This window comes from Acartia tonsa, chromosome 1 (genome assembly GCF_053477335.1).
Source record: "Acartia tonsa isolate MP-2025a chromosome 1, ASM5347733v1, whole genome shotgun sequence".
NCBI classification, from domain to species: Eukaryota; Metazoa; Arthropoda; class Copepoda; order Calanoida; family Acartiidae; genus Acartia; species Acartia tonsa.
In genome coordinates this window covers 34,608,039-34,634,852 of record NC_137260.1, presented here as the reverse complement: position 1 = coordinate 34,634,852, position 26,814 = coordinate 34,608,039, and the positions used below count along the sequence as shown (strand labels likewise).

General features: G+C 34.1%; 2 protein-coding genes and 1 long non-coding RNA gene across 3 annotated transcripts in view; 2 read left to right on the top strand and 1 right to left on the bottom strand.

The window, feature by feature from the left end:
* Nucleotides 1-1,842, top strand: part of LOC145317653 (nudC domain-containing protein 1) — a 17,934-nt gene extending 16,092 nt beyond the window's left edge. The window contains exons 18-20 of the mRNA XM_080158814.1: nt 560-651; nt 933-1,008; nt 1,315-1,842. Of these exons, the coding sequence (XP_080014940.1) occupies nt 560-651; nt 933-1,008; nt 1,315-1,419 (273 nt within the window). The 3' untranslated portion in view covers nt 1,420-1,842. The remainder of the gene's footprint in view (nt 1-559; nt 652-932; nt 1,009-1,314) is intronic.
* Syx16 (syntaxin 16) lies at nt 1,828-26,814 on the top strand. Its single transcript, XM_080158848.1, has 13 exons — nt 1,828-1,940; nt 2,445-2,536; nt 2,990-3,038; nt 3,296-3,380; nt 3,646-3,699; nt 4,160-4,232; nt 21,639-21,748; nt 22,316-22,368; nt 22,528-22,578; nt 23,451-23,538; nt 24,053-24,152; nt 24,459-24,509; nt 25,653-26,814. Exons 2-13 carry the CDS (start codon nt 2,453-2,455, stop codon nt 25,782-25,784), a joined length of 930 nt encoding a protein of 309 aa, XP_080014974.1. The 5' UTR covers nt 1,828-1,940; nt 2,445-2,452; the 3' UTR covers nt 25,785-26,814.
* On the bottom strand, nt 9,136-11,898 carry LOC145317691 (uncharacterized). Its single transcript, XR_013879067.1, has 4 exons — nt 11,695-11,898; nt 10,838-10,909; nt 10,057-10,116; nt 9,136-9,296 (listed from the first exon to the last, which is right to left on the bottom strand). It is a non-coding gene; the product is annotated as an uncharacterized LOC145317691 (long non-coding RNA).

Genomic DNA, 26,814 nt, shown 5'->3' with positions numbered 1-26,814 from the left:
AAGTTTGGGACCAAAACTCAAAAATCCTATATTTGATATATGACACACAAACTTTAGAAAAAAATGCACTTCACTCCCGTGAGCCACCCACCTAGCCCGCTGGGGTTAGTCCCCGACTTGCTGAGTCATCTTAAATAATGTTCTTGTGTATAGACAAAGTGTATTCAAGGGAAAAACATAATAGAAAATAATTAAAGGTAAGTTTCTACATCAAAATAGACCAAAAAAGGCCTAAAAACTCCATTTTCGCCCATTTCCGCAGGGTTTTTTTTACCTAACCTAACCTAAATATTAAAAAAAAACATTTTTTTTGCCATTTAGATGTAGAACCTACAGGACTAGGCTTATGTACCAAGTTTCAAGTGTCTTTCTCAATATTTAGACCATTTTGCTCACGGTTTAAGTTTAAATGTCATTACTCCCCCCTTATGTACACTTTTGTAAAATATTAGGTTTTGTTTCATGGTTTCAGTGCTAGGACTCAGGGACGGACAAACTTTTATTTCCAGCTGTTTTAGAGATCTTATATAAGACTAAAATTCTGTTTTATATATTTTAGGCTGGCAAACAGTTTAGAAAATTTTTAACAGCTCCCCATGACTTCAGCTACTCCGCCATCTGTGATGATTCTAGACATATTTATGTTTACAGGTAGGTTTTCAGGGATCCTAAGGAAAGACTATGGACAATAAAGAATATCACTTCTCTAGGATAGAATAAGTGGTTGGAAAGTTTAGATACTTCGAGTTTGAAACCAAACAATCAAATTCAATATGTTATCCAAAGGAAAACATGGCTATATAAATTCTTTAATCCTGAGACATTTTAGAAGCTTCACTATTATGGAGAATCCAATCGGTCCTACGGTTACAGTAAGACACCCACATAAACAGACAACCTGCCTCCTGTATATAAAGAAATGTGTATTTTAGACAACCGAAGCCAATAGAAAATGAGCTGCGAAACCGCAAGACTGGTGTTAAGGTTGAAGGTGTAGCTGTTCAACAGGTATACATTTTTCACATTTGGATACAGTCAGAAGGCAATAGAGAATAAATTATCCTTTATTTCTAGTATCTTGGTGATCATTCCCTGTTCTTTTTCTCACTTATTGCGGTATAGTTGGCAGTTCGACCTTATCAATCTATTTATATGTTTCTTTCTTTATCTAAAGAGGAGAAATTTTATTCGGGCGTCTGATATCAGGACGTGAAGACCATAATCAAAACATTTCTTCGCATTCTATGATTGTATCTATTCTCTATACATGAGCAAACTTAATGCAACAACCTGTTTATCTTTCTATTTATTTAGGTTGTAACGCTAGACAACACGGAGGAGATCCTTGGCATGTGTGCCACCCCCTCCATCCTGTTTCTGGCCACCAGACATGCCATTTACAGACTAACCACAAAATAAATCCAACCGTCCAATAAAAAATGTAATCTGCTTATGTTCGATGGGCTAAGGTTTTAACAAGTTTTTCGAAATGAAAACAATTTGCTCCCAACTTTTACTTCAGTTAAAAAATCCTTAATTTTCGGAAATTCATTATTTTCTAAGCTTGTACCTACCTAGTAATATTTTTGAATGGTGATTTTATTTTTAACAAAATACATCTTTTTGTTACTTTATTGTAACATTATTTTAACATTGTCGCCAAAAATCTTCCAATGATTTGAATATAAATATCGTTTTACCTGATTTTTATTTGTGCTTTTCATTTGCATATACAATCTTTGTTATGGATTGTAACCAATTTTTCACTGCATTATGTACCTTTTTATCTATTTATTTTATATATTCAAATGAATGCTTTGAAACTTTTTATAATTTTTCAGATTATCCAAGAATGACCCATTGCATTGGTACCTAATATATGTTATTGTTAATCAGTTGAGAACTATATATTTGATTTACTTGAAAAGAAAAGCAAAAAGGTAACTTTATAGGTAGTTTTTACCAATTTCAAAATTCTCAATGATTTATTATTTATTTATACTGTCTGTGTGTCTGTCCTTAACACTGTTTGAAAATTTTCTTTAAAAATATAAATACATACAAAATATTTTCTCATATTCATTCGAATCCGGTGGATAGGAATCGGTTCTCATCCATACGAAAAAACTATGTCTAGCATCGTATTATATCCAGCTTTCTACGAATATAAAAATGTACAATCAAAAGATTAAAAACCAGTTTTTTTAGCCGGTGCCTTCGGCACCTCAGGGCTAAAAAACTGGTTTTATTCTTATAATTGTACATTCTATATCCGCGGAAAGCCGTTTATAATACGATGCGAGAAATAACTTATTAACCTGCAATAATTCTTTGTGTAATTTAATCACAAACTAAATTTTTGATTTTACCTCTGACCCCCCCCCCCCCCCCCCCCATTCCCTCTCTTGCAGTGTGCTCTGTGATAATACATATTAATGTTTTAGACTTCCCAATGCCACCTTCCAGATCTCACTATGATGCCTTCTTGTTTATGAGAAATAATTCTATTCAACGCAGAAGATTCGCTAACGAACAGGTGATCTATGGACCGACCATTGTGATGAAATAGAAAATGAATTAAAATAATCCTCCCCTTGTTAGTTCAAGTTTTAAGAATGACGCTTGTATTTATCCATAAATCTATTATTTTTTTTATTGTATATAATTTATTGTTTATTTACCTTTGTCCAGTAAGATTTTTAAAATGGCTACAGCTAGAGGTCTTTTAATGGGAAATTCATGTGAGTACTCTGTCGGTTTTAAGCTATTTAGAGTTTGTAATGAGTTTAGATTAGTTTAAGAATAATAACAACTAAGTAGTCCTAATACATTGAGTTGCTAAACAAACAAACATTTCCACTGTCGTAACGTGAAATCGTGTACAATAGAACATCCTTTTGACAATATTTCCAGTATAGCTGTATGGAGCCCTTCAAACTTTGATAAACTACACAATTTATTTATTACATAATCTAATGTTTTTTTTAAGGATGGGGGTTCATTTCAAGACGATGCAAGAGTTAGTTTACTTCGACAGGGACCAATGCTCAAAATTATTTTTATTTCAAAATGTCAGCAAGTCATTTACTTGTTGATCTAATGTATGAAAACAACTAAAAAGAAAGAAACATCACTGAAAGCACAAAAAATTTCAATTTATTTAATATTTATGTTGTCGGTGCAGTGTACATAAAAGAAATCTAGATTTCATATAATATAGCTTCATTATTCATACGTTATAATGATATGAAATGAGAGTTTGATGTATTATTATTTAAGTATTGGCCGTGTTAGGACTCCAGTGGAGATATTGAAAATCCAGAGCCCGTTGCTCCTCAGTGGGCAAGTAGGGTGGAGGGACTAAATTATCAAATTTCCAGGTAATTCAATTCAGTAATTTCCCTCAAAGGGCCTAGTGTAGCATACAATTAATAAACAAACTGAACCCACCCCCCCCCCCCCACTTATTTTAAAATAACCTAAGATCTGAGTGGGCATTGTAACAGTTTTCTAAAATGTATGTCACAGTAGTAATAATCGTTTATGATTGATTGCTAGGATTTGAACACACAACCTCCCTGACAAGTCACGCTATTTGCAGTCACGCTTATTAATCTCAAATTAATCTCATCTACTTTTTTTCAGAGTTGAGAGAAAAGTGGAAGAATTGGACGCACTTCATAGAAAACATTTATCTAGGATTGTTTTATACAAAATACTCTTTAGGGAACGGCAGCTGGCTGTGGTGGTATCTTACTTGTGTTTTAAGACGTGGCTGAATTAAATTCTAGTAAAATCAAATCTTCAAACAAATAAACAAAAACTGTGTCAAAATGATACTCTAGATTAAATAACACTAACTTTGTCATTTAACTATGAGACAATCGTTGAGAAAAGTATCTGTCCATTTAACTAATAGAAAGAGAAATATTCTAATTTTCCTTTTCACGTTCTTAGAAAAACATGTAACTTAAAATTACTTCAAGTTTTTTATAAGGCCTATTTTTTTTTATTTATAATGAAGCGACACTTGTTTACTTCCATTTATAGGCAGTACAATCAAACATAGAATGAAGTTTAACTCCCCCGTTTTTTACGGTTAAGATGTCAGTATGTAAGTACATGTACATTTTGTATAAAAACTTTCCTGTTTTACCAGACCAAATTTTGATGATTCTGAAGAGAATGGAGAGGAGAGGACAATTCAGAAGCTTACACAAGAGACAACGTCGGTAAGTAAATCCCAATATTATTTAAACTAAAAGGAGAGATATGAGTCCCCTTAGCTTTGTTTAAAAAAACAGTTTTTTTTACCTGTTGTTAAGTTTCAAAATAATTTTTTCATTCTATAATTCTATGCTTTGCTTTTTTTGGGTGTTATCAGGACAATTTGACTTTCAATAACCATTCAGGGGTGTTTATTCTGCATGTTTGACCCTGCAAAAAAAGGGAGGGGGGGGGGGAAGTAAAAATGGAAAAATTTAGAGAACTGAAAACATTTTTTTCCATTTCCCCCCCCCCCTCCCTCCTTCGTGAAAAAAAACTATAAGAATATGCTGGAGGGGGGATAATATGAAAAAATAAAGAGTTCGAAAATATTTTTCCATTTTTCCTCTTCCTTGCTGGAAATAGGTAAGTAACTAGTAAGGGGGGAAAAATCTAAATTTTTGCAGCAGGGTTTATCGTCCGGTTAATTTTCTGATACCTTCAGATTCCTGCAAATTGTAAAGTATCTTTGTCATGTTTACTAGGTAGTAGTAGTATTTTGCACAATTCATGTAGTGGCAGCTAATAGTTGGATATCACGATCTTTGTCTGATAGTCTTAAAATTATATAATGTTACTGTCATTAATATTATTAGCATATTTGCAATATTTGAGCGTTTTTAGCATGATATTGTGTTTGCTGAACTTGAACACGACGAACCAGATTAATAATTTTCACGATATTTTTTTCTCTCGGAATTTTGCTCCCTCCTGCCCTGCATGTTCTTTATATTATTATTTAATGAAAGGGAAGAAAATGTACTTATGTAGTATATTAAATATAATGTCATTGTATCAGGAATAAATGAAAATATAAAGACAGAGTTCTGTTATAGCCATTTGCGCGAACAGGGTTTTGCCAATTTAACACTTCCGCACCCCCACATTTTTATTTAACATTTTCAAAATGTCAAAATAGTGTCCTCTGACTGATAAAGGGGGGGGGGGGGTGAGTTCTGACACATTTGCGTAAACCTAGTATATAGGCTTTATCTTTGGACTGAGAGGATAGGTTATAAAAGATAAAATCATTCTTAACTTATATGATGAATTTTCCCAAGTTTTAAGATTTTTTGGATAGGCCTTCCAGGTGGTCTCTGTACAGGTAAAAGTGAATTTTTTTTTTGAAGAGTTAGAGGTCAGCTTATGAAACAAAATATGCATGTTTTTTCTTCAAATATGTGAATAACATTCAAAAATATGCATATTTTGTTTTATAAGTTGACCTCTAACTCTTAAAATTTTTTTTTTTATTTTTACCTGTAAAGAGACCACCTGGAGGCCTGGAGCTCTTAAAACTTGGAAAAATTCATCATATAAGAATGATTTTATCTTAAATAACCTATCCTCCCAGTCCGAAGATAAAGCCTATATACCAGGTTTACGCAAATGTGTCAGAACTTCCCCCCCCCCCTTGTCACCCTCCTTAAATTTTAGGGAGGCGAGACTTTTTTAGCTTAACATTGACACCTCCCTTGGCTGTTTGGGGGGCAGGGGAGACTCTTGACAATGGGGGTGTATATACCCGGCCGCCTGGAGAAATTAAGGGATACACTCTCCTCCTGAAAGGCTCTGGAGAGAGGGCATCACCCACAATTACTATATATTTACAAAAATAAGACTTAAATCTAATGTCAAAGGATAAATGTCCTTAAGTCTCTGAACAAAACATAAATATGTTTTTAAAGACTACTTACAACAGTCTATGACAGTACTAATTCTTCATTTGCTAGTCTGCTACTATGATGTTACACTATTGTAGTTTATAGACCACAGCAACCATACATAATGTAATATAATGCATCTCTTATGGAATACTATTTATTATTCTCACAGATAGTTGTCAGGGATATCATATGTGACATACAAATATTCACTTAAATAAGAAGTTGGATATCATATCATGGCATGTTCTTATGTCAGCTAAGATACCTAAGATAACTGGACCTAAATCATAAAGCTGAAAGAAATAGAATTAAAGACACAGATATATGCAGAATTTAAGAAATTGTTCTAGCTTTTTTAATGTTAAATAAATTTTAATAAGGTACAAAAATCATAATAAACGATGACTGATTATTAATATCAGTGTTTGATGCTTAGTTAATAAAACAAAAATATTATATTTAATTACCTATTTATATTTAAGTACCTATTTTTAAATCAATGTAGCAATTCTACTAAAAGTTAATCATCATGTACTACAAATATGTCTTTGTGAAAATGGTGTATACCTTATTCCTGATAATGCATAAATAAGAATGCAAACAAATATAATTATGAAAGCTTCTTGCCTAGAAAAAGTCTTGAAACTTTAGAATTGGGGACACAGTGATAAATGTTTTTAAGAATTGAAGGGACAAGCAAATATTAATGCATAGAACCAACTATACATAAAATATAACCAAAACTGTGATATAGCTTCTGGTTAAAAAAAGGTTAAATATTTTTACAAGTAAAAATTGTTCCTTGTAATGATTTAATTCTTATTTGATACATATTAATTCAGTAATGATAGTGTATACTAAAAATGTAATACAAGCTGTAACATTTCATGGGTGTATATATACATTAACGCATGGGGAGGGGGTAACCATTCTATGAAATGTCAGTGGGTCTGGGATATATACTTACTGCAATCTCAAGCCTGTGGAAGATAGATAAATGGAATTTCTACAAAAATCAATGTTTTTTTTGTCTGAATCAACAGATCTCTGAAATTTTGCATCCATAGACTTAAAAATTTTCAGGGATACTTAAAATTTGTTTTTTTTGTTGTTGTTTTATTAGGAGCACTTCCTACACATTTAATGCTAGGGGAAAAGATGTCTGTACAGCTGATTAGATTGATGTTAAGAGGGTTAAATAGAAATAGTTAGATTGATAGTTAGGTATATTTAAAGAATTTAATCTGCATTGATTGACTCTAGACAACTTTTCTTTTCATCAATACAATACATAGACAAATAGATAGATAAATAATCAAATGAATTAAATCTGCATTAACTGATTACAGAAACTTTCCTTTCCACTGGCCTAATACACAACACAGATAATAGATAGATGGATTTTAACAGATTGGTAGATTCTGCATTGATTTACTACAGACAGCTCTCCTTGTCATTGTCCCAATACGCAACACATATTAATAGATAGATACATAAACAAATGGATAGAAACTGCATTGACTACAGTCAACTCTCCTTTTCATTAGCTCAATATAATGTTAACAATCTTTAGAACCAACAAGTGGACCAACAACCGCTTAACCCCCCCCCCCCCCCTCCCTCCCAAACACAGCACTGCTGAAAATGAAATAGATATTTTTAAGGAAGAAAATACATCAAATAATGATAGTTAATGATTCTTTAATTAGAATTTATGTATTTATCTATTTATTACTACGGCTATGGAGAGAGGACGAAAGGAAAAGTTTATCAAGAGAAAGAGAGAGGGCCATGAAAAGGACCAAAATCCATTATATCAATTAAAATTCCTGTTTAAAGAGTTGGACCAACAACACACATAACTAGCCCACGTATTAATCTTATCAAAGTTTCATTTCTATTTTAGTATTAAATGTTGATGGGTCAAAATGGTTATGAGATGTAAAAATATTTTTTTGGATAACATATCACCTTATCATTGGATGGTGCATTGAAGAGATTGTTCACTAACTTCAAACTTTTTGCATGCAGAGTTCAAATCAGATAGACAGATAAAAAAGATAGATAGATAAGAAATTGATAGGTTAAGGCATTTTTTGTATCTCAACCGATTGAGGTAGACTGTTAAAAATTAATAGGAATAAACACAAAATTAAGAGAAGTAAATTTTTGGCATGTAGGGTCTATATAGATTAAAATAGATAGGTAGATCAATTTTTAGATGAACTGTATATAACAAAACACATATATAAATAGATGAAAGATATGTAGTAGGGTTAATAGAAATATCTTGATTATAAATGTAATAACTAAACATGTTTAACTGGGTGTTCTACAGAAAGATGAAAGTAATAGATACATAGGTACGAAAATAGAAAAATGGTGGATATTACTAGATAGATAATTTACATAGGATAAGGAAACTAATTGTGGTATTCACCATCCAAGTTTATGTATCCCTATCCCTGTTCACATTCCTATACTTCTCTGGCTGAGTCAGACCTCCACTTGTAACCGCTACTATACTCCATCTTGCTGTGTTGAGGGCTAGTTGATTGTTGCAGGCCAAAGAGTGAATACGCTTCCTCCCGTCTGCATTCGGTTAGATACAAGCCTATATGTCTAGGCTGGCGGTATCTATATTTCCCACGTGTTCAAGTACGTCGTTTCTTACCTAACTAAGAAACAGGACGTCCAAGCCTTTAATTGATATCATATTAAATATATCCTATAATAATAATCCCATTAATCTGCCTATTTCTAACCAGTTTTAATTGTTTAATAAATGTGTATTTTTTAGAAATACCTTGTTACATTATTGATTATTAAATTGTATCGGAGCTACTCTATACTCGTATTCCAGTCTGTCTGTACATCCCCTCATACGTCATTTTGGCGCAGTCGGTAGGATGGACGGTAGGTTAGACGATGGTAATCCTCACACAGAGACTTCCTGTGTTCCAGGTATAGTTGCAAGCTGAACACTTATTTTTAAGCTACTTTGTAGCTCTTCAATCTTTCGAAAACTTTTTAGTTCAGTTTTATTCCGATAGGTTTCTATCATATATCCAAGTATATAAATAAGGACCCGTATTAAAGTTAAGTAGTTTCTTTAGAACTATCAACATTCTCATGCTTATTGAGAAATTTCTGGAGCTGAAAAGCGCTTGATAAAAAAACTTAATGAAACCCCGAAAGCTATATAAAATTATTTTAACAATTAACCATATTGTTAAAACATTTCATTATTTAAAAAATTTCGACAGACAACTATACCTGGAACACAGGAAGTCTCTGTGTGAGGATTACCATCGTCTAACCGCTGAGGTGGGGATCTTGGAAAATATGCATCTTAGGCTTCGACTAAAAATATAATTTATTTTATAATGCCTATCTGTGCAAAACTAAAAGTTCTTAATCCCGTGGGGGGGGAATTCCTGCAACACGCTTTAGTGGATACAGGAAACAACTTTAGGTCCCTTATTTCTAAAGAAATCTTAGATGATAACAAAATCACATTCACCCCCGCCAATCTTAGCGCTCTGTCTGTAGATTTAAAACCAGTAAATATCATAGGACACGTGAGTTTAAAATTCAGCTTTGATGGGTCAGATAAAATATTCGAAGAAACGTTTTATATCCCTGAAACGACGTCTAAAATTATAAATCTAGGATATGAATTTCTCAAAGTTAATCGAATTAATTTGTTACTAGATAAGTTCTCCTTTGAGCTCCCCACTGGCGAGCAAATCCCCATAGAAAATTCAACAATTAATATAGTTGAAGAAAGTAAAAACATACCCTTAATTCCTACAAATAATGTTCATACGGAACAAAACTCCCTTATCCCGGGAATAAATTGGAGTAACCAGGGGGGGACTGGGACATTAAAACAAAATAAAACATGCGTAAAATTAGCAAAGAAAACAACATTCTCGCCGGGGGGGAATACAACGGTGATAACAATTCCTATTCATCAGAAAAATAGGAAGCTGTATATATCCCCAAATAATTCTAAAATGACAAGCCATAACGGCTTAATGCTTATGGAGGGTATTTATAATGTAAATGAGAAGGGAGAATGTTGGGTAAATTTTGTCAATTTAGCAGGAAAAAATATTACCTTATTGGATAACGTTAAAGTTGGATATTGCTTTGAATTCGAATCAGATTCCCCAAATTCCTGCAATAAAAGTATTAATCAAATAAATGAATTGTCAGGAACTACACTTCTTAAAAGAATTAAATTCATTAAAGAAAAATTAGACTTAGAAAATAGTGATCTTATCAAAAATAACCCAGGGATGAAGGAAAAGGTAGTAAAATTATGCCTTGATCATTTCGATATATTTTCGGTTGACGATGCCGATATCGGTAACTGCGATCTCTTACAGTATAAAATAGATTTGATCCCCGGGGCTAAACCTATTAAGGCTAGAAACATTCAGTTAAACCCATTATACGAAGCCAAATTAAAAGAACAAATTGAAAATTGGCTAAGGGGGGGCGTCATTGAGGAGGGCTACAGCGAGTGGTCCTCCCCAATCTTTGCGGTAAAGAAAAAACCAACGGCTGGGGGGGAAGGCAAGCTTAGGTTCGTTATCGATTTTCGTGCGCTTAATAGTGTAACACGAAAAATTAATTGGCCCCTTCCCCTGATTTCTAGTAATTTAGAAAAATTAGGCACTGGTAATGTATTTACCACCCTCGACTTGACTAGCGCATTCCATGCGCTAGCCATTTCGAAGGAAAGTAAACACTTGACAGCGTTCACAGCCCTTAACAGGCAGTATCTTTTCAAGAAACTGCCGTTCGGACTGTGTAACGCGCCAAGTGTTTTCTGCCACTTGATGGACAGAGTCCTAACCCTTATCCCTGGCTTATATGAATTTATAATTTCTTACCTTGATGATCTTATTATATTCTCAAAAAATGTTGAGGAACATCTGAAACATCTCAGAAAACTCTTCGGAGTCCTAAAAATAGCAAAACTTAAGTTAAATCTAGCCAAATGTAAATTCTTCACATCCGAATGTACATATTTAGGTCATATAGTCAGTTCCCAAGGACTTAAAATGAACCCCGAATATTTAGAACAAATTAAAAATTGGAGCAGGCCCAGGACAGGCAAGGAACTCCAGCGTTTCCTGGGCTTCTCCAATTATTATAGGGCCTATTTCCCAGCCTATGCAAAAAATTCTTGTACCCTAGACGAACACAGAAACGATAAAGTTATCGAATGGACCAATTCCCTATCAAAAGATTGGGAAAATTTCATAAATATGTTCTCAAATTCTATAAGTAAAGGCTATCCCCAGTGGGATAATCCTAACCCCTTTATAGTAGACGTAGATTTTTCTACGAGTTATTTCGCTGGAATTCTCAGCCAAAACCAGGGGGGGGAAGAAAGAATTATTGGAATATGTTCCAAAAAATGTAACGGGGCAGAGAAAAATTATCCAAGTTATAAAGGCGAATTAGCATGTCTAGTATTTGTTCTTAAAACCTTTCTTCATTATTTAAGATTCAGAAACTTTATTGTGCGTACAGATTCGATTTCCTTAGTTCATTACAAAAAATGGCAAAAAGGAACAATAAATGGTGTAACTTTGAGATGGATTTTCTTCATCCAAAGTTTTGACTTTACAGTAATTCATCGAAAGGGTAGGGACCATTGCAATGCCGACAATCTATCTAGAGGGCAATTTTTATGCAAAGAACATAAGGAAACCGATTGTGAAAAATGTACTAGCTCATTTACCTTGGATCCTTATGAACAGGATTGCCCATACCAAGACCAGATTTTTGAGTTACATTCGGCTTCGGAAGTCGGTGTGAACAATGTTTGGCAATCTGAAACACAAAAAGATCAAGTATTATCTGAAATTCGTAGGTGGATATTCGAAAAAAAGAAGTTGTCGAGTTTTGAAAAAGCTGAACTAACCGGCCGGAAAGAGGTCCTTTTTAAATTAATAGAACATTTATACGTTATGGAAGGACTTCTAATATTTAGACAACCTCTTAGCAATGGAACATTCATTGAAAGACCCGTCGTACCCATTGGATTATATAATAAAGTTTTTGAATTGGCACATAATAATAGTATAGGTCACAAGGGGGTTAACGAAACAACACGCAAGATAAATGAAAGATTCTTCCTTATAGGAATTAATAAGTTTGTCGAATCACGCATCAAAAATTGTATTACCTGCCTAAGAAAAATAGGGCAGGTACCTAAACACAAACAACCTATCACCCATTCAGCCATTAGTCACGAGATTTTTGGCCAGGTGTCAGTAGACCTTATCGGTCCTTTAACCCCTAACTATTTTCAAGGACAACATGTCCGTTACATATTTATCCTAGTTGACCTATTCTCTAGGTACATTATCGCTCACCCCATCAAGGACGCCACCGTGGAAAGCACGGTGAAGGTCATCCTTGAACAGGTGGTACCCATCTACGGCTTATTTCGGTCATTGAGGAGTGACAGGGGAACAAATTTTACTGGGGAAGTTTTCAAAAAAGTTATGGATGAACTAGGTATCGAAACTAAACTTATTCCCCCAAGAAACCCTAATAGTAACCCATGTGAAAGGCATAACCAAAGCATTTATGCAGGTCTAAGATCCGATGACCGATTCGAAAGTAAAGACTGGGCAAGAAAATTAGCTTTGACCACTTTTGTAATTAACTCTAGTACGTCTAGAAGAACGGGGTATACGCCATATTACCTTATGTTCGGCAGACAACCAACTCTCAATCTCGATTTCTTTTCTCCAATCTTGCAGAAAAGGCAGGACATTGACTGCAGGTCTTACTTAAGCTACCTAAAAAATTTGGAAGAAATTATTGCACAGGTTTCCAAAAAATCTAAGATCTATTTAGAGTTTCAAAATAAATCTAGGAAGGCTTCATCTCCCCTTTTCGTTAACGACGTGGTCTTTGCATTTTTTAACCTAGTCAAGATAGGGGTCAGTAAAAAATTGCAATCTTTCTATGGGGGTCCTTTTATTGTAACAAAAAAATTCTCAGAGGCCCTTTTTGAACTCAGTCCCTTTGGATCAAATCCAATAAAAACTAACCAAGTTGTTAGTAGAGATAAAATACGGAAAATAGATTCTAAAATAGAATTATTGGGGGAAACACTTTCCTTTAACGTCTTTCCTATCGAGGAAATCGTCCCGTCTGAGGAAATAACCTTAACAATAGATAATACCGGGCAAACCGAAATAAACGATAATAAAGGTATGGAAAATGACGATTTTACCTACCTAGATAACGATGGTGACGATTTTATAGAAGGAAACCCTGAAACTAGTCAGGATTTACCCCAGGGGGAGGTGGATTGTGATGGGGGAGGGGATATAATGGAAAAAAACTCACCATTTGAGTCACAGCCCAAAGACCAAGAACCCCCTGGCGCAGATCGGTCATCCGGTCCTCAAATCCACGTCGAAAATAGTTTCTTGGAAGAAACCGTCCCGTCCGAGGCTTCTTTCTTCGCACAAAGACCCAAACAATCCAGCCCTGAAAAGGTTATTAACGTTAACAAACAAAGCATAGTACCCAAGTATATATTAGAAGAAGAAAGAAAAACTAGGTCACAAGGGGGGGATAACCGCATACATGTCCAAATCGGACTGCATAACCCAATTAAAAGGAAGAAATAAAATGTATATAGAATGTATAATTATATAAAACCAAGGTGGCAAATGTATATAGCTTAATCTACGTATGTATAATAACGAAAATAAACAAAAAAAATATATGTTAAAACTAACTAATTAACATATTTCAGAGAAAAACGAGAAGCATAAAAATAAAATGCAGCATCATTTGGCAAAGGCACCAGGAGCTCGAGGTAAATTTATTTTGGGATTCTTGGGGCTTTTTATTATTTTGGCAAAATCAAATGCGTCCGAAATAATACAAATAGATGCGACTCAATGTGTAGCAAACGAAAATCCGCGTTTGAAAATCTCTGAATGCGCTGCGTTTCTTAATATTACTAATATTGAACAAAAACAATTTCACCTGCTGCAAAAGGTTGAAAGAAAAATTATACCTGGAATTCGTTGCCACCTCCGAACCAGTACTCATTACTGGTATTGTGGCAGATATAGCCACATACACCTCGCTGCTCCAGCACTCGTGGAGATACCAAACCTCGTAACTTATGAAGACTGTTACACCATGTCCAAAACTAAAATATTTAACTTTGAAGGGAAATCAGTCTCAGTGTATGAACACCAGATGTCATACACGCGTTTCCTGGTAAACGGGACACTTACTTACCCCAACGACCTCCTTAACGGCATCGACCCCGCTTGCGAGGGAAACGGCGTAAACATTAACGGCATTTTTATCCCTGGGACATTTGAAGAAAAACAAATAGGGGTCCAGGCTGAGCCTGTTGAATTATTACAAACAAAAGCGGGCTGTTACCTGGGCAGTCACTGGGTGGGAAACAATTGTTTAGATCACAATCTGAGAATAGGCTACGATAGAATTATCTCAGATGATAAAACTGATAGCGCACAAAAATTCACTTCTCCTTGGCGAACGGTAGACATCTTTAATATTTCATTGTTTACATTTGAAGGAGAACAGGGTGCCCAAAAATATCTAGTGATCGATCCCCAAATTACTCTAGCACTAGAACTTAAAGATAAAAAACATTTTGAAAGTCTAATTCCCGAATTATTTTATTACAAAACTAATATTGATAACTTAATGGTATGGTTCACAAATTCTATAAAACCATATTTCCCACTCTTAAACGCTAAAGAAAAAGATGACATGTTACCACTAGAGATTTTCTATTCCTACCAACAATATAACAAATTAATTGTCCCCGAAACTCGCTGTTTACAGAACCATTTTCTGTCTAAAAGCAGTATTCAGACTCATCGTAAAAAACTAGTTAGGGCGCTCGGTGAGCTGGATTTAGTAATACAGTGCGATAGTCTTAAAATCAATGTTTCTTTGGGAGAAAATTTACCCTGTTTTGTGGATCATTTTTCGGTTTCAATCAATAATAAGACTATGGGAATATCACCATTTTCACGCAGATTGGTTAACACCACCCATTTAACCCCAACTAAATGTTCCGAAAATCCAATTTTCTTACATTTGTACCAAGGAAAATTCCTTGGTAATCAAGGGCAGGGTATGCAAATACTAAATGTAAACCAATATCTTATGGATAAACCGATTAGCCTATTCCTATATCATTCTTGGCAAAGCCTAGAAAAAACTAATTTCTCAGAAAGTGCCGAGGAATTATACCTCAGCCAACTTGCCGCAGACTCCAATAATTTTGAAGTAAAAATAACTGACTCCTGGTTTATTCAAACGTATCATAAGGTGGTTGATTTTCTATCCAGTACTTGGTATCATATAGTGCTTGTAGTAGCAGCCATCCTTACAGGAATAGGGTCGTTATTATGCGTCGCTTTTATCATCTACATATTAGCCTGCACCAAAATTCACGCGTACAAAGAAGGAGGTACGAGTGAAACACACGAATTGCGGGATTTTACAAATAATGGGGAAAACTAATCCCCAAAAACGGACGACCTGTATCAAACATATATACCTATAAGATTGTCGTCCCTAAAGGTCGTCTTTGTAAAAATATTTCCTTATTCGGTATAAGGAATTAATGACCCTTAATTTTAAGTTTATTATTTTTGTTTTAGGATATCCCAGGCGGAATTTTTCAAGGGGTTTTCACCACTCCCATGGGGCCGGTCACTCTTCATACCGTCGAGAATATGAAGAGGCACCCTTTTACAATGAAGAGGACTATTATTATGACAGCAATCATGGTTATCCTCAGGGCGGCCCTGAGGAAGCCTACTATGAACCTGATGAAAACAGGTATCAGCCGCGTGTAAAACCGCCGCGCAACCCTGAAAACCTCAGTGAACTGCAATGTGTCTCAAGATCGATCCACGTTTACCGCACCGCGAGAAAAGATGTTCCAAAGGAACTCCTTGACTTGCAAGAAAAATTGCGGCAGGCTAAAAACTTAGAGGCCAACGAATATTCCGATAAAGCCAGGCCTAGGACCAGGCCTCTAATGGAACAAAATAGGGGAGGGGAACCGCAAAAAAATCGGGTGGAATCGCCACCAAAACGTAGTGCCTCACCTGAATTGGAGGTAGTCGCCGTAAAATCTGCCCCAAAAGCGGTAGAAAAACGTCCGCCAACACCAACAGGCAGCGGCGGCCCAGTAGCCAAAAAGGCTAAGGTGGAAATTCAACCGCCTCCATTACCCCCTAAAAAGAAAGAGACATTAGCAGAAAGTAAAAGTGAGCCTAAGGCTTTTTGGGTGACTGCTGAGGAATGGAAAAAAGTCCTATCCTCCACTGTAAAAGAAGCAATGGAGGAAGCTCTTCTCCCCTTCCAGAGAAGTCTGGAATCTAAAATTGCTAGCAATGCTTCATTTGTTGAGAAAGCATATATACAACATGGCAAGCGCCTTATTGAAATTTCCGCAGAATTACTGCGGAACCGCAAAACTTTGCGCGAAAAAATTCGCACTGTCTCTGAGGACTCGACCGTTGAGTTAAAATCACGAATGACCACGGTTATTGAGGCCACTAGTCGACTGTTAGACCAAAACTCTGACAGGGTAATTAAATATATTAATACTCGTTGTAATGTAATGAATGTACCTGGGCAGAATGTGGCGACCATAGAGGCACCTCTTCCCGCTGGGGACGTACCCCGGCCAGATGATGATGGAGTTGAGCTGATTTCCCATTATGGCGGTTCTGAGTGCTCTGATGAGTACAGGCCCACCGATAGAGAAGGCAATCCAGAGGTCCTGGATCCTGCAGAGGAAAACAGTGACACAGAGCTCGATGCTCAAATCAGTGAGCTCTTTCCATCTGGAATTGATCTACCTGTTAATCCACAGGCTGGCGCTGCCTCTGAAGATCCAGTAGCCACGGCTCCCTGTGAGGGCATGTTGGCCCTCCAGAATGCTGTTGCTCCAGAGCCTCCAGCAGCTCCAGAAGATCCTACTTCCTCTGAACCCAATCCTGTTGATATCGTAGAGAGGGCTATGGCCGCAATCGAAGAACCTGCGAGTACAACATCAACCCGCAGAAGCCGGCGTGCAGGTCAACTGTGAGGGAATATTTCATATTCCCTCAGAGGGGGCAAGTGTGGTATTCACCATCCAAGTTTATGTATCCCTATCCCTGTTCACATTCCTATACTTCTCTGGCTGAGTCAGACCTCCACTTGTAACCGCTACTATACTCCATCCTGCTGTGTTGAGGGCTAGTTGATTGTTGCAGGCCAAAGAGTGAATACGCTTCCTCCCGTCTGCATTCGGTTAGATACAAGCCTATATGTCTAGGCTGGCGGTATCTATATTTCCCACGTGTTCAAGTACGTCGTTTCTTACCTAACTAAGAAACAGGACATCCAAGCCTTTAATTGATATCATATTAAATATATCCTATAATAATAATCCCATTAATCTGCCTATTTCTAACCAGTTTTAATTGTTTAATAAATGTGTATTTTTTAGAAATACCTTGTTACATTATTGATTATTAAATTGTATCGGAGCTACTCTATACTCGTATTCCAGTCTGTCTGTACATCCCCTCATACGTCATAATACTCAACATAGTTAGACATCTACAGATAAAAAAAATGCAATTTCTTTTGCATTAGAAAGAGCAGAAGGCAAAGGGCATCACCTAATATTATATTACTTTATATTTACAAATAATCAGACATAACACACCCATGAATTTAGAATTTAATGGATGTCAATTTTTTTACAAACCTTTCTTAGAATACTTTAAATTCAGGTGGAAATGATTCCATTTGAATATTGGCTATTTATTATTTGCCTTAATGATATTCTTATTGATGTCTAACTTATCAAAATATAGTGATAAACAGATAGAAAGTTGGGTAATTGTTAGAAAGATAGAAAGTACCAACTTTCTGCATTGGAGCTTCAAACTTTTTTTTGTTGTTGCCAATTTTTGGACCGGCAATGCATACAAATAGTTGCCAGGAACAGGGATACATTACTTAAAGAACAAGGATGACAGCATCCATAAGTAGCGAAGCTCAGAAATTATGAATGTATATTATGAATATATTTACAATATACCAGTGTCATCCTATATATTTGATGAAATAGGGAAATGACAAAAACTTCAAAATCACGCAACCTTTTAAGCGCAAAAAATGAAAAATCTAGGAATCGATCTAGCACCACAATTTATAAACAAATATTTATGAAACTTGATGGAAATATGTAGAATATGAGCATATTCAATCCCTGATAATTTCAGCCGCAAATCCTGAATAGGAATTGAGAAAAGAATAGAAAACCTAAAATTCTAGGAATCGATCTAGCACCCCTATTAATATAAAAATCGTAATAAAATTTAAGGAAAAAATGTAAAATGTAAATTTAAGCAATTCCTGAAAATTTTAGCCCATTATCTTAAAAAGGAGTTGAGAAAATCAGAAAAACACGAAAATGTAGGAATCGATCTAGCACCCCAAATAACAAACGGATGGACAAAACAATGTATAGATTAGATGTGCATATGTTATAAGAATCTTCACTAAAAATTTCAGCTTTCTATCTTTTATAGGAGCCGAGAAAATCACGTTTCCCCCACTTTGTCTCAGACGGACAGACGGACGGACATTTCGAATTATAGAGTAGCTTCGCTACTAAAAACAAGAATTTTACCTAAATATTCTCTATAATGAGGCCACATCTAAAGATATTCTATTGTGTATTTAGATATGTGATTTTGTGGCGAACTGTCCGCATAAACAACCAATCATTTGATTATACCTACCTAGTTATAATAGTAGAGGAAAAGTATTATAAATAGAAAAACACCAAAACTTCAAATGATATAACATAATCGCGCCAGCTATTAATCATATTGTCCTCCTTTCATACAAGCTAACATCTGGAAAACTTTATAGAATATCTGTTCATTTTTGAAGCTTAGTGCATCTTACAAATTGACTTTACTAAGATTTAACTGCTTACAACATATAGCTTTACTCCAAATTTATTTATTTTACATAGATTTTAAGGTCTTAAAGCCTTTTGAAGATCCTAATCAATCACAGGGCACATAGATTGGCAAAAAGACTAGACCGAAACATTTATTCTAAAGTGTACAGCCTAAGATTCTTTTTAGTCATATTTTTATTTAATGGATGTCATTTTATGTTATTTGTTTTTAGTAGGTAGTTTACCTATACTTTTGTCTAAATGAGAAAAATTGAAAAACGTTTAAATAGTGAAAGTAATGTAAAAGAAATAAAATAAAAAAAGGTTAAAATTAGGGGTAAAAAATGTTTGGGAAAAGCAAATGAATGAATAGGGGAAAGTGGATGAGGTATAAAAAACACGGAAAAAAGAAAACTTGCTTTTGACAGAAGTTGGTCATTCAACTTACTTACAGCTATTCTTTGACATGGGAAAGTACCTCCTACCAACTTCAAACCTGCACTGCTACGTAAAATGACTAGGTTTTGCATTTAATATTTCTTGATTATGATACTTAGATAATTCTATGTGTAACACAGTATTATCAAATTCTAAAATCTACTCTTTTTTTCGTATGTACAATTGTAAGCTGCACTACTTATGGGCGCATTTGTCCTTTTTAAAAAAATACTTTTCATAATTATGGTAAAAATATATGCCTGTGCCCAGTCTACATTACTTTGTCTATTATCTTGACTCTTTTCTCTTCTACTGCAAGTCATGCATTATTCTCTTTTCTTATTCCTTGTCTTTTTATACAAATCTAGTACTTTTTAGTCAAATAAAGCAGAATGGATAGTTTCTTTTAATGTTAGGGTCAAAGATTTAAAAAAGATTCAGTCAGAACTCAAATTAATTGTGTTTTTAAAAAAGCACAATTGATAGGGATAAAGTATAAACTAAAGGACGAATGTCTTTTTTAAAATTATATTCTAATCGTATCTTAATTTAAAGGGAAATAGCATTTCTGTACTACACTTTAAATTAATAATGAATAATTTAGACTAGGGATGGCAATCCGTCAAAGTTTTGGACTGGATTTGGATTCTTACTACAAGAATCCGTTCAAAAAATGGCGGATTCCCCCGGATTCGGATTCCGGATTCTAGCAATATTTTAAAAGGCTTTTTTTTTATAAAATTAAAAAAATTAAGTGCTACATATGTCCTAAAAATTAATGTTTTTGGTGTTCTCTATAATTCACTACCGAGAATCGAACCGGATTTTAAAAGATTTTATAGATAATGATGATAATCTTTGCCTTCGAAAAAGGGGAGTTGAAAGAAAAAACTCAAGACGCTAATTTTAGCCTACCAATTAAGAATCCGAATCCGCTATTAAAAAACGGATTCTGGATTCGGATTCCAAAATTGACCAAAAAATGGGCATATTTTAAAGTTAGTACTGAAGGATCTCCAAAAAGGATTTCCAAAAAATGGGCGGATCCCGGATTCGGATTGCCAACCCTAATTTGTAGCATATGTAGATAGTTTAAATATTTTCGACTATAAAAAATTTCGCTCTGAAAATATTAAAATTTGGTCTAATGTTCTTTTTAAGCGTTATTAGATACAACCATACCTAGGCATATCAATAATTTCCCCAAGGTGTCATTTTAAGGAAGGTGAAGGCACTACCCACTAAGACGCCCATTTATGTTATAATAAGAAAACAAGTATTTTACCAATCTAAAAAGTATGAGATGTAAAAGTTAAAAGATAAAAATAAAAAAAAATATTCATAGAATTTATATTTTTACCTGCTTGAAAATTTTGTTTAAGATTTTACAATATTGTTATTGCTGGACCATGCCAAAGATTCAGGCATAAGATATTGCTCAATTCTCATTTCCTTCCATTTTCAAGCGTAGCTACTCTATAACTAGTGTCACACTTACGTTCCCTTATTTACTTTGTACGCTGGAAAATACATACTTAACAGGACTCATACTTTACTATTTGTGTTTTATTAACAACTAGTTGCTACGCCCCTAAAGCCTCTTGAGGCTCTTGAGGAGGGGGAGTTGATTTCCATAACCCAATTTTATTTTTGGTTGGCGGTAATTTTTTTACGGGCGATTTCTCTTGGGAGGGTAATGGTACCCTCCCCAATTTAGTTATAAACCTTCCAGGGACCTATAAGAAGCTACCCAGTAAAGGAGAAAACGATCAGTCCAGCGGTTAGCGAGATCCTTCAGTACAGACAAACAGACAGAAAGATATCCTGTTACTTTATTATAAGGATATTAACTTAATTAATTTAGCATGAATTATTTAGTGTAATACTGATTATTGTTAGCACATACTTCAAAATTGTAAACGACTACTTATTCCTTTTTCCCTGATACCATTTTATTCAGAATTGGCCACCAAAGTACAAATTGGCCAACATGTTAAAAGTTTTACAAGCGGTTTGCATCCAATTCTATTATTCTTTTCAGTGGGGCGTTTAAGGATTTTTCGCGGTGATTTGGTTAAATAAAATTGTTTACAACAGTTTACCACCCCCCTTACAATTACCTAAACGTAAACACATCATATATTATCTAAACTCATATTTAATTCATGTTATTGTTCTCTACAAAATATTGTTTGCTTGCTTTTGTTGTGCTTCTTATGGACATAATTGTCTTTGATATTTAGATGTTTAGTACGTGTCAACGTCAATTGAAGCAGCTACAACAAAACTCACATCTTACCCAGGGAAGAGAAGGAATTATACTGAAGAATATTGTTATCAATTTAGTCAATAGGTAAATTTTTAAATTCAAATATTTGATGTGACAAAACAACATATACATTTAATATCTACATTAATAAATGATAATTGCATAGTATTATAAAAAATAAAATAAATTATCAATTAACTATTTCAAGCAAAAAATGAATACTATAGGTTTAGTACAATATAATTCAAGTATCCAAGGACTGAAAGACGCCTAGGGGCGGTGTTGATTGTAAGATCTTTAAAATAAGACAATTTTCTAATAACCAATATAATGTATTTTTTTGTAAAGGAAGTTTCTTTTTATGTAATGTCCTATCTTGAAGAAGGGTGGATTTACTCTCTGAAAACAAATAAGTCATAGACCTGTCCCGTAAAATATTAAGCTTACTTAAATACTTCAAATAAGTCACCCATTGACAGGATCTTGACGTGTTACAAATATTAATACATGATTTCCTAGTATGTTGAAGATCATATTATTCAGAATCAAAGGCTTTGTTTAAGTCATCACTACATAAAATTGAAATTTATTCTATATTTTTTTCATTCAACTAGTCCAAATAAAATAATAAAAATCTTAATCTACTTTTAGGTTGCAAGATATCACAGGAAAATTTAGAGTAAGCCAAGGAGAATATCTAAGAAGCAAGTTTATAACAGAAAATATTAAAATTTTGATGATTTAAGATATCATATTTTTCAAATGTGCACAAAACATAATATTTATATTTGTCTACTCAAAGGACTGCATTTTTTAACGCTTTATAGATTAGGTGCTGTTCATTTTATTTGAATATTATTTAGAAATGAAAGCCAGAGAAGAAAGATCACAACAGTATTTCTCCTCCTTTCAAGGTATTTTCATTTACATTTTACACTTTTTAAAAGCGAAGCTTTTCTATAATTAGGGTAGGTCCGTCCGTCCGTCACAAACGGATAGCTTTTTTCGTTAATTTAGGCATGTTAGAATTGTCCTATCGATTTAATACGGTGATTCCTTTAGTAGTTAGGTACGATTTAGAAAGCGTAGCAACTCTATAATCATAACAAGAGTGTCCATACGTCCATTTTAAACATGTTGATTTTTTACTTTTTTAACAACAAATTTTTAATGTGATTTAATCATCCGATTGGTCGGACTTTTGGTATGTTGATTCCTGGGACAACAAAGTTTTATGTTATAAGCAAAGCAACTCTATAATAAAGTCCTAAAAATGTAAGTATGTCCTTAAACAATATCCTGAATCAAGCAGTTTTTCAGCAAATTTACTTACATTTTGATCTGATTCTTATACATTTATGTTCTGATTATTCAGTTCTGACACTATACAAGTGTTAATGTCCGTTTGTCCCACCGTTTCAGTGTTTCGCTTTTATGTTGACATCCTTGTTATAACGCAGCTACTCTGTAACTAGGGTATAATTAGGGCATGTTATCCTTATGTCATTTCCGTCACAAAGTTAAAATACACAAGCCTAAAATGTTTTGTGACTTTGAGATACATGTATTGTGTAGACAACACGCGATTTAATGTAATAATAAATTTGAGGTAAAATGGAAATAATTATAGGTTGAAATCAACTGTTTTTCAGGATTTACATCGGTAAGGAAATTTTTAGTTGGGTATAAATTATCCTGCTTATAAACATAATTATATTCTAATGCGTTGTTATCATATAACTTTTTGCAAAAACTTCTGTATAACAAGAACATGATTTATTCCAAGGTGGCGAGGAAGATGATGGGTTGTTGGTAACGGAACCAATGAATTCATGGACCAAACAAGATATCATGATGATTGATCAAAATAACAAGTAAGAAATCATTAGCAGTCTTGGAATACTAGGATTGAATTTCTCTCGTCTTCTCCCCATCTCTGCTCTGCTACTATGATTTCCACGCTTTATGAGGAAGTAGGACACCTGCTACACTAATACATATTATCCTTAGGTCCTTATTATATTAAAAGAAATGCACCTTCGATTTTAAGTGATCATCTAGAGAACCTAAGGGCATCATCCGCTTGTAATGGGATGCAATACTCTAACGCTTGCTGGAAGATATTAGGTTAAGTAACATTCAACAGACAACCAACCCTTTGATTGCCCAACCATTGTCTGAAAAGTCCTAACTGCATGGTAATGAGTTGCGCCTGTTTATGGGCCAAGGCATTCCCCCCATTCTAACTATTTATGTTGTGCACATGACAGCAGGAGAAGCAACCACTTTTAACGTCTTTAGATTGGAACCTATAACGATGACGTGCGGATGAGCTACGTGTTAACCAACTAGTACTCTAAAGTTTCTTTTTAAAAATATTTATTTTAGATACCTAAGAAAACGTGAGGAAGAAATTGGCCATATTGTTGAAAGTATTCAAGATTTAAACTCGATATTTAGAGATCTGGCTCAGATGGTGTCTGAACAGGTAGATACTGGATACATAGTAGACAACCAGTAGATTATAATTGTCTGAACAGGTAGATACTGGATACATAGTAGACAACCGGTAGATAGATAGTTGTCTGAACAGGTAGATACTGGATAGATAGTTAGAAATCTAGCAAATAGAGAGTTAATACAAACTTTGCTTGATAGAAAATATTTAAGATTTTTACAAAATATTTGAGATGGTATCTGAGCAATTAGTTAGTGGTATACTGGACAGATAGTAGGATATCTTGATAGATAATTTCATGTAAAGTAGATAGATTAAAATTATTATTTGTTTTAGGGTGAGGTTGTAGATAGAATTGATTTTAACATCGAACATGCAAGTATCAAGGTAATCATTTTCTAGTATTCATTCAAAACCGATTAATATCCTGTGGATTAGAACCAGTTCTCATCCACACCAAAATATTATGTTTAGAATTGTAATATATCCTGTTTTCTACGAATATAAAAATCTACAACTTTAAGTTTAGACCAGTGTTTTTAGGGATCTTGGACAAAGTAGCTTCGGACAAAGTAGCTTCAGAACATTTACTTAAGAAAAGTAGCTTCTTTAGAAAACTAGTCTCCAATATGGCCGCAGCGCTCGGCCCCCTGGCCTGCCTAGCCGCGGGCGCTCGGCCCCCTAGCCTATAACCTAATCTAACCTAACCTATGTTAGCCTTAGAACATTTATTTAAGAAAAATACCAGGTGGTTTAGAATTTCGTGGATTTTGCAAAAATTTGTTGATAGATTTTTACAATTTTTGATATTGTTTTTACAATTTTTAAAAATGTTTTTACAATTTTTTGGTTAGGGCTAGGCAGGCCAGGGGGACGAGCGCTGCGGCCATGACCTTTATTAACAGTGGAGGCTACTTTCCTTAGGAGGCTACTTTGATCTAAAGCTACTTTGTCCTGAAGCTACTTTGTCCGAAGCTACTTTGTCTAAAGCTACTTTGTCCAAGATCCGTTTTTAGCCCATGCCTTCGGCATCTCGAGTCTAAAAAAATTGGTTTTAATTTTATAATTGTCATTTTATATCCGCGGCAGGGGTGTATATTCTGCACAAGATTTATTTTTTTCCCCTGCTACAAATTTTAAAATTTTTTCCCCCCCTAGTTTTTTCTCACCAAATGGAAAAATATTTAAAGAACTCTATATTTTATTTATTTTATCCCTCCTACCACCCATTTTTTTAGTTTTTTTCACCAAGGATGGGGGGGGGGGGGATGGAAAAAATGTTTTTAGTTTTCCTAATTTTTACATTTTTTCCCCCTCCAACCACTTATTTTTTTAATTCCCCCCCCCCCCCCCTGCGAGAAATAACTATTATATCACTTTTATCATTCATGTACAAGGTGTAGGATGATAAGAATCCTCGTAATATTTTAAAAGTTGATTTTCATTTCTGTCTCTTAGTGACGGCTGAGTTTTATTAACCTAAAAGGTGTCCAAACTGAATTTTAATAAAAAGAATATTTATTTTTTTAGGTTGAATCCGGACTAAAAGAATTACAGAAAGCAGAGAAATACCAAAGTAAAAATAGAAAAATGAAATGTATAATGATATTGTTGGCTGTTTTTCTATTCTTATTATTTCTTCTTATTGTATTAAAAACTTAAACTAATAATACCTAAAGTTAGAACTAAATATCCAAATAACCCAATAACCCTAAAATAGTACAAGATCTTTCAATTCAATATGCTAAAAAGTAAAAAAAAATTACCATTTTTTTAATGTCATATATCTACAGGTTTTTTAAATGGATTCTAATAACAAAATTTCAGAGTATAATCAAGTTATTAAATATTATTGAAAGAGGACATAAATTTGATTTTAATCTACTAATTAATTATTTTTTGAATAGTTGCATTTTAATCACCAACTCCTATGACCTACAGGGCCGTTCTTAAATAAAATAAATTTAAAATGGGTTAGGCATTTTGTTTACCACTATCGGCTACGCCCCTAGAAGCCTCTAGGGGTACTTAAGGTAGGAGGGGGAAAAGTCGACCTCATCCCATTTTAAATTTGAGTTTCAAAAGTGTAAAAAAAATAGTTTAAAACCTTCCCAGGACCTATAAGGAGCTTCCCTGTAAAGGAGAACAATATCGGTTCAGCGGTTAGAGAGATCCTTCGGGACAGACAAAAAACGCTTACTAAAAGGATTCAAAATGCAAGGACATATATTTTTTTAACTCTTACTTTATACATCTTAATTGGAACTGATGATCTATTTTTATAGAGAAACATATGTATTCCATCAATAAAGAAAGTTAAAAAATTAAACTGTGTTTATACATACATATAATAATACTTTATATAATAGGATAATTTAATTTTCAATCAAATTTTCAAATTAAAATATTGTTAGTAGAACTCTAGAATATAAATTGCTCGCCCCCTATTTTACAAGTGTTACACTGGCTTTTCAATCTGTTATCATAGATAACGAATTAATCTTACGATTTTTTTTGGGTAGATTTATTTAACATTCATTGTCTTCTCCCTTCATGATCAGTAGTATGTATTATAATGTACTTGTAGAATGTTGTTTGATTAAATTTTGTGATAATTGTATAATATTAATATTTATTGTTATTTAATGTCTAAAATGTGTCATATTATTTTAAATAAAGTGTGTTAGAAACT

What these genes read in the sequence shown, in the direction of transcription:
- Syx16 (XM_080158848.1), top strand. Translation starts at nt 2,453, where the DNA reads ATGCCACCTTCCAGATCTCACTATGATGCCTTCTTGTTTATGAGAAAT. An exon ending in GAAGATTCGCTAACGAACAG is followed by an intron (nt 2,537 to 2,989) that starts GTGATCTATGGA and finishes GTTTTTTTTAAG; the next exon opens with GATGGGGGTTCATTTCAAGA. An exon ending in CATAGAAAACATTTATCTAG is followed by an intron (nt 3,700 to 4,159) that starts GATTGTTTTATA and finishes CTGTTTTACCAG; the next exon opens with ACCAAATTTTGATGATTCTG.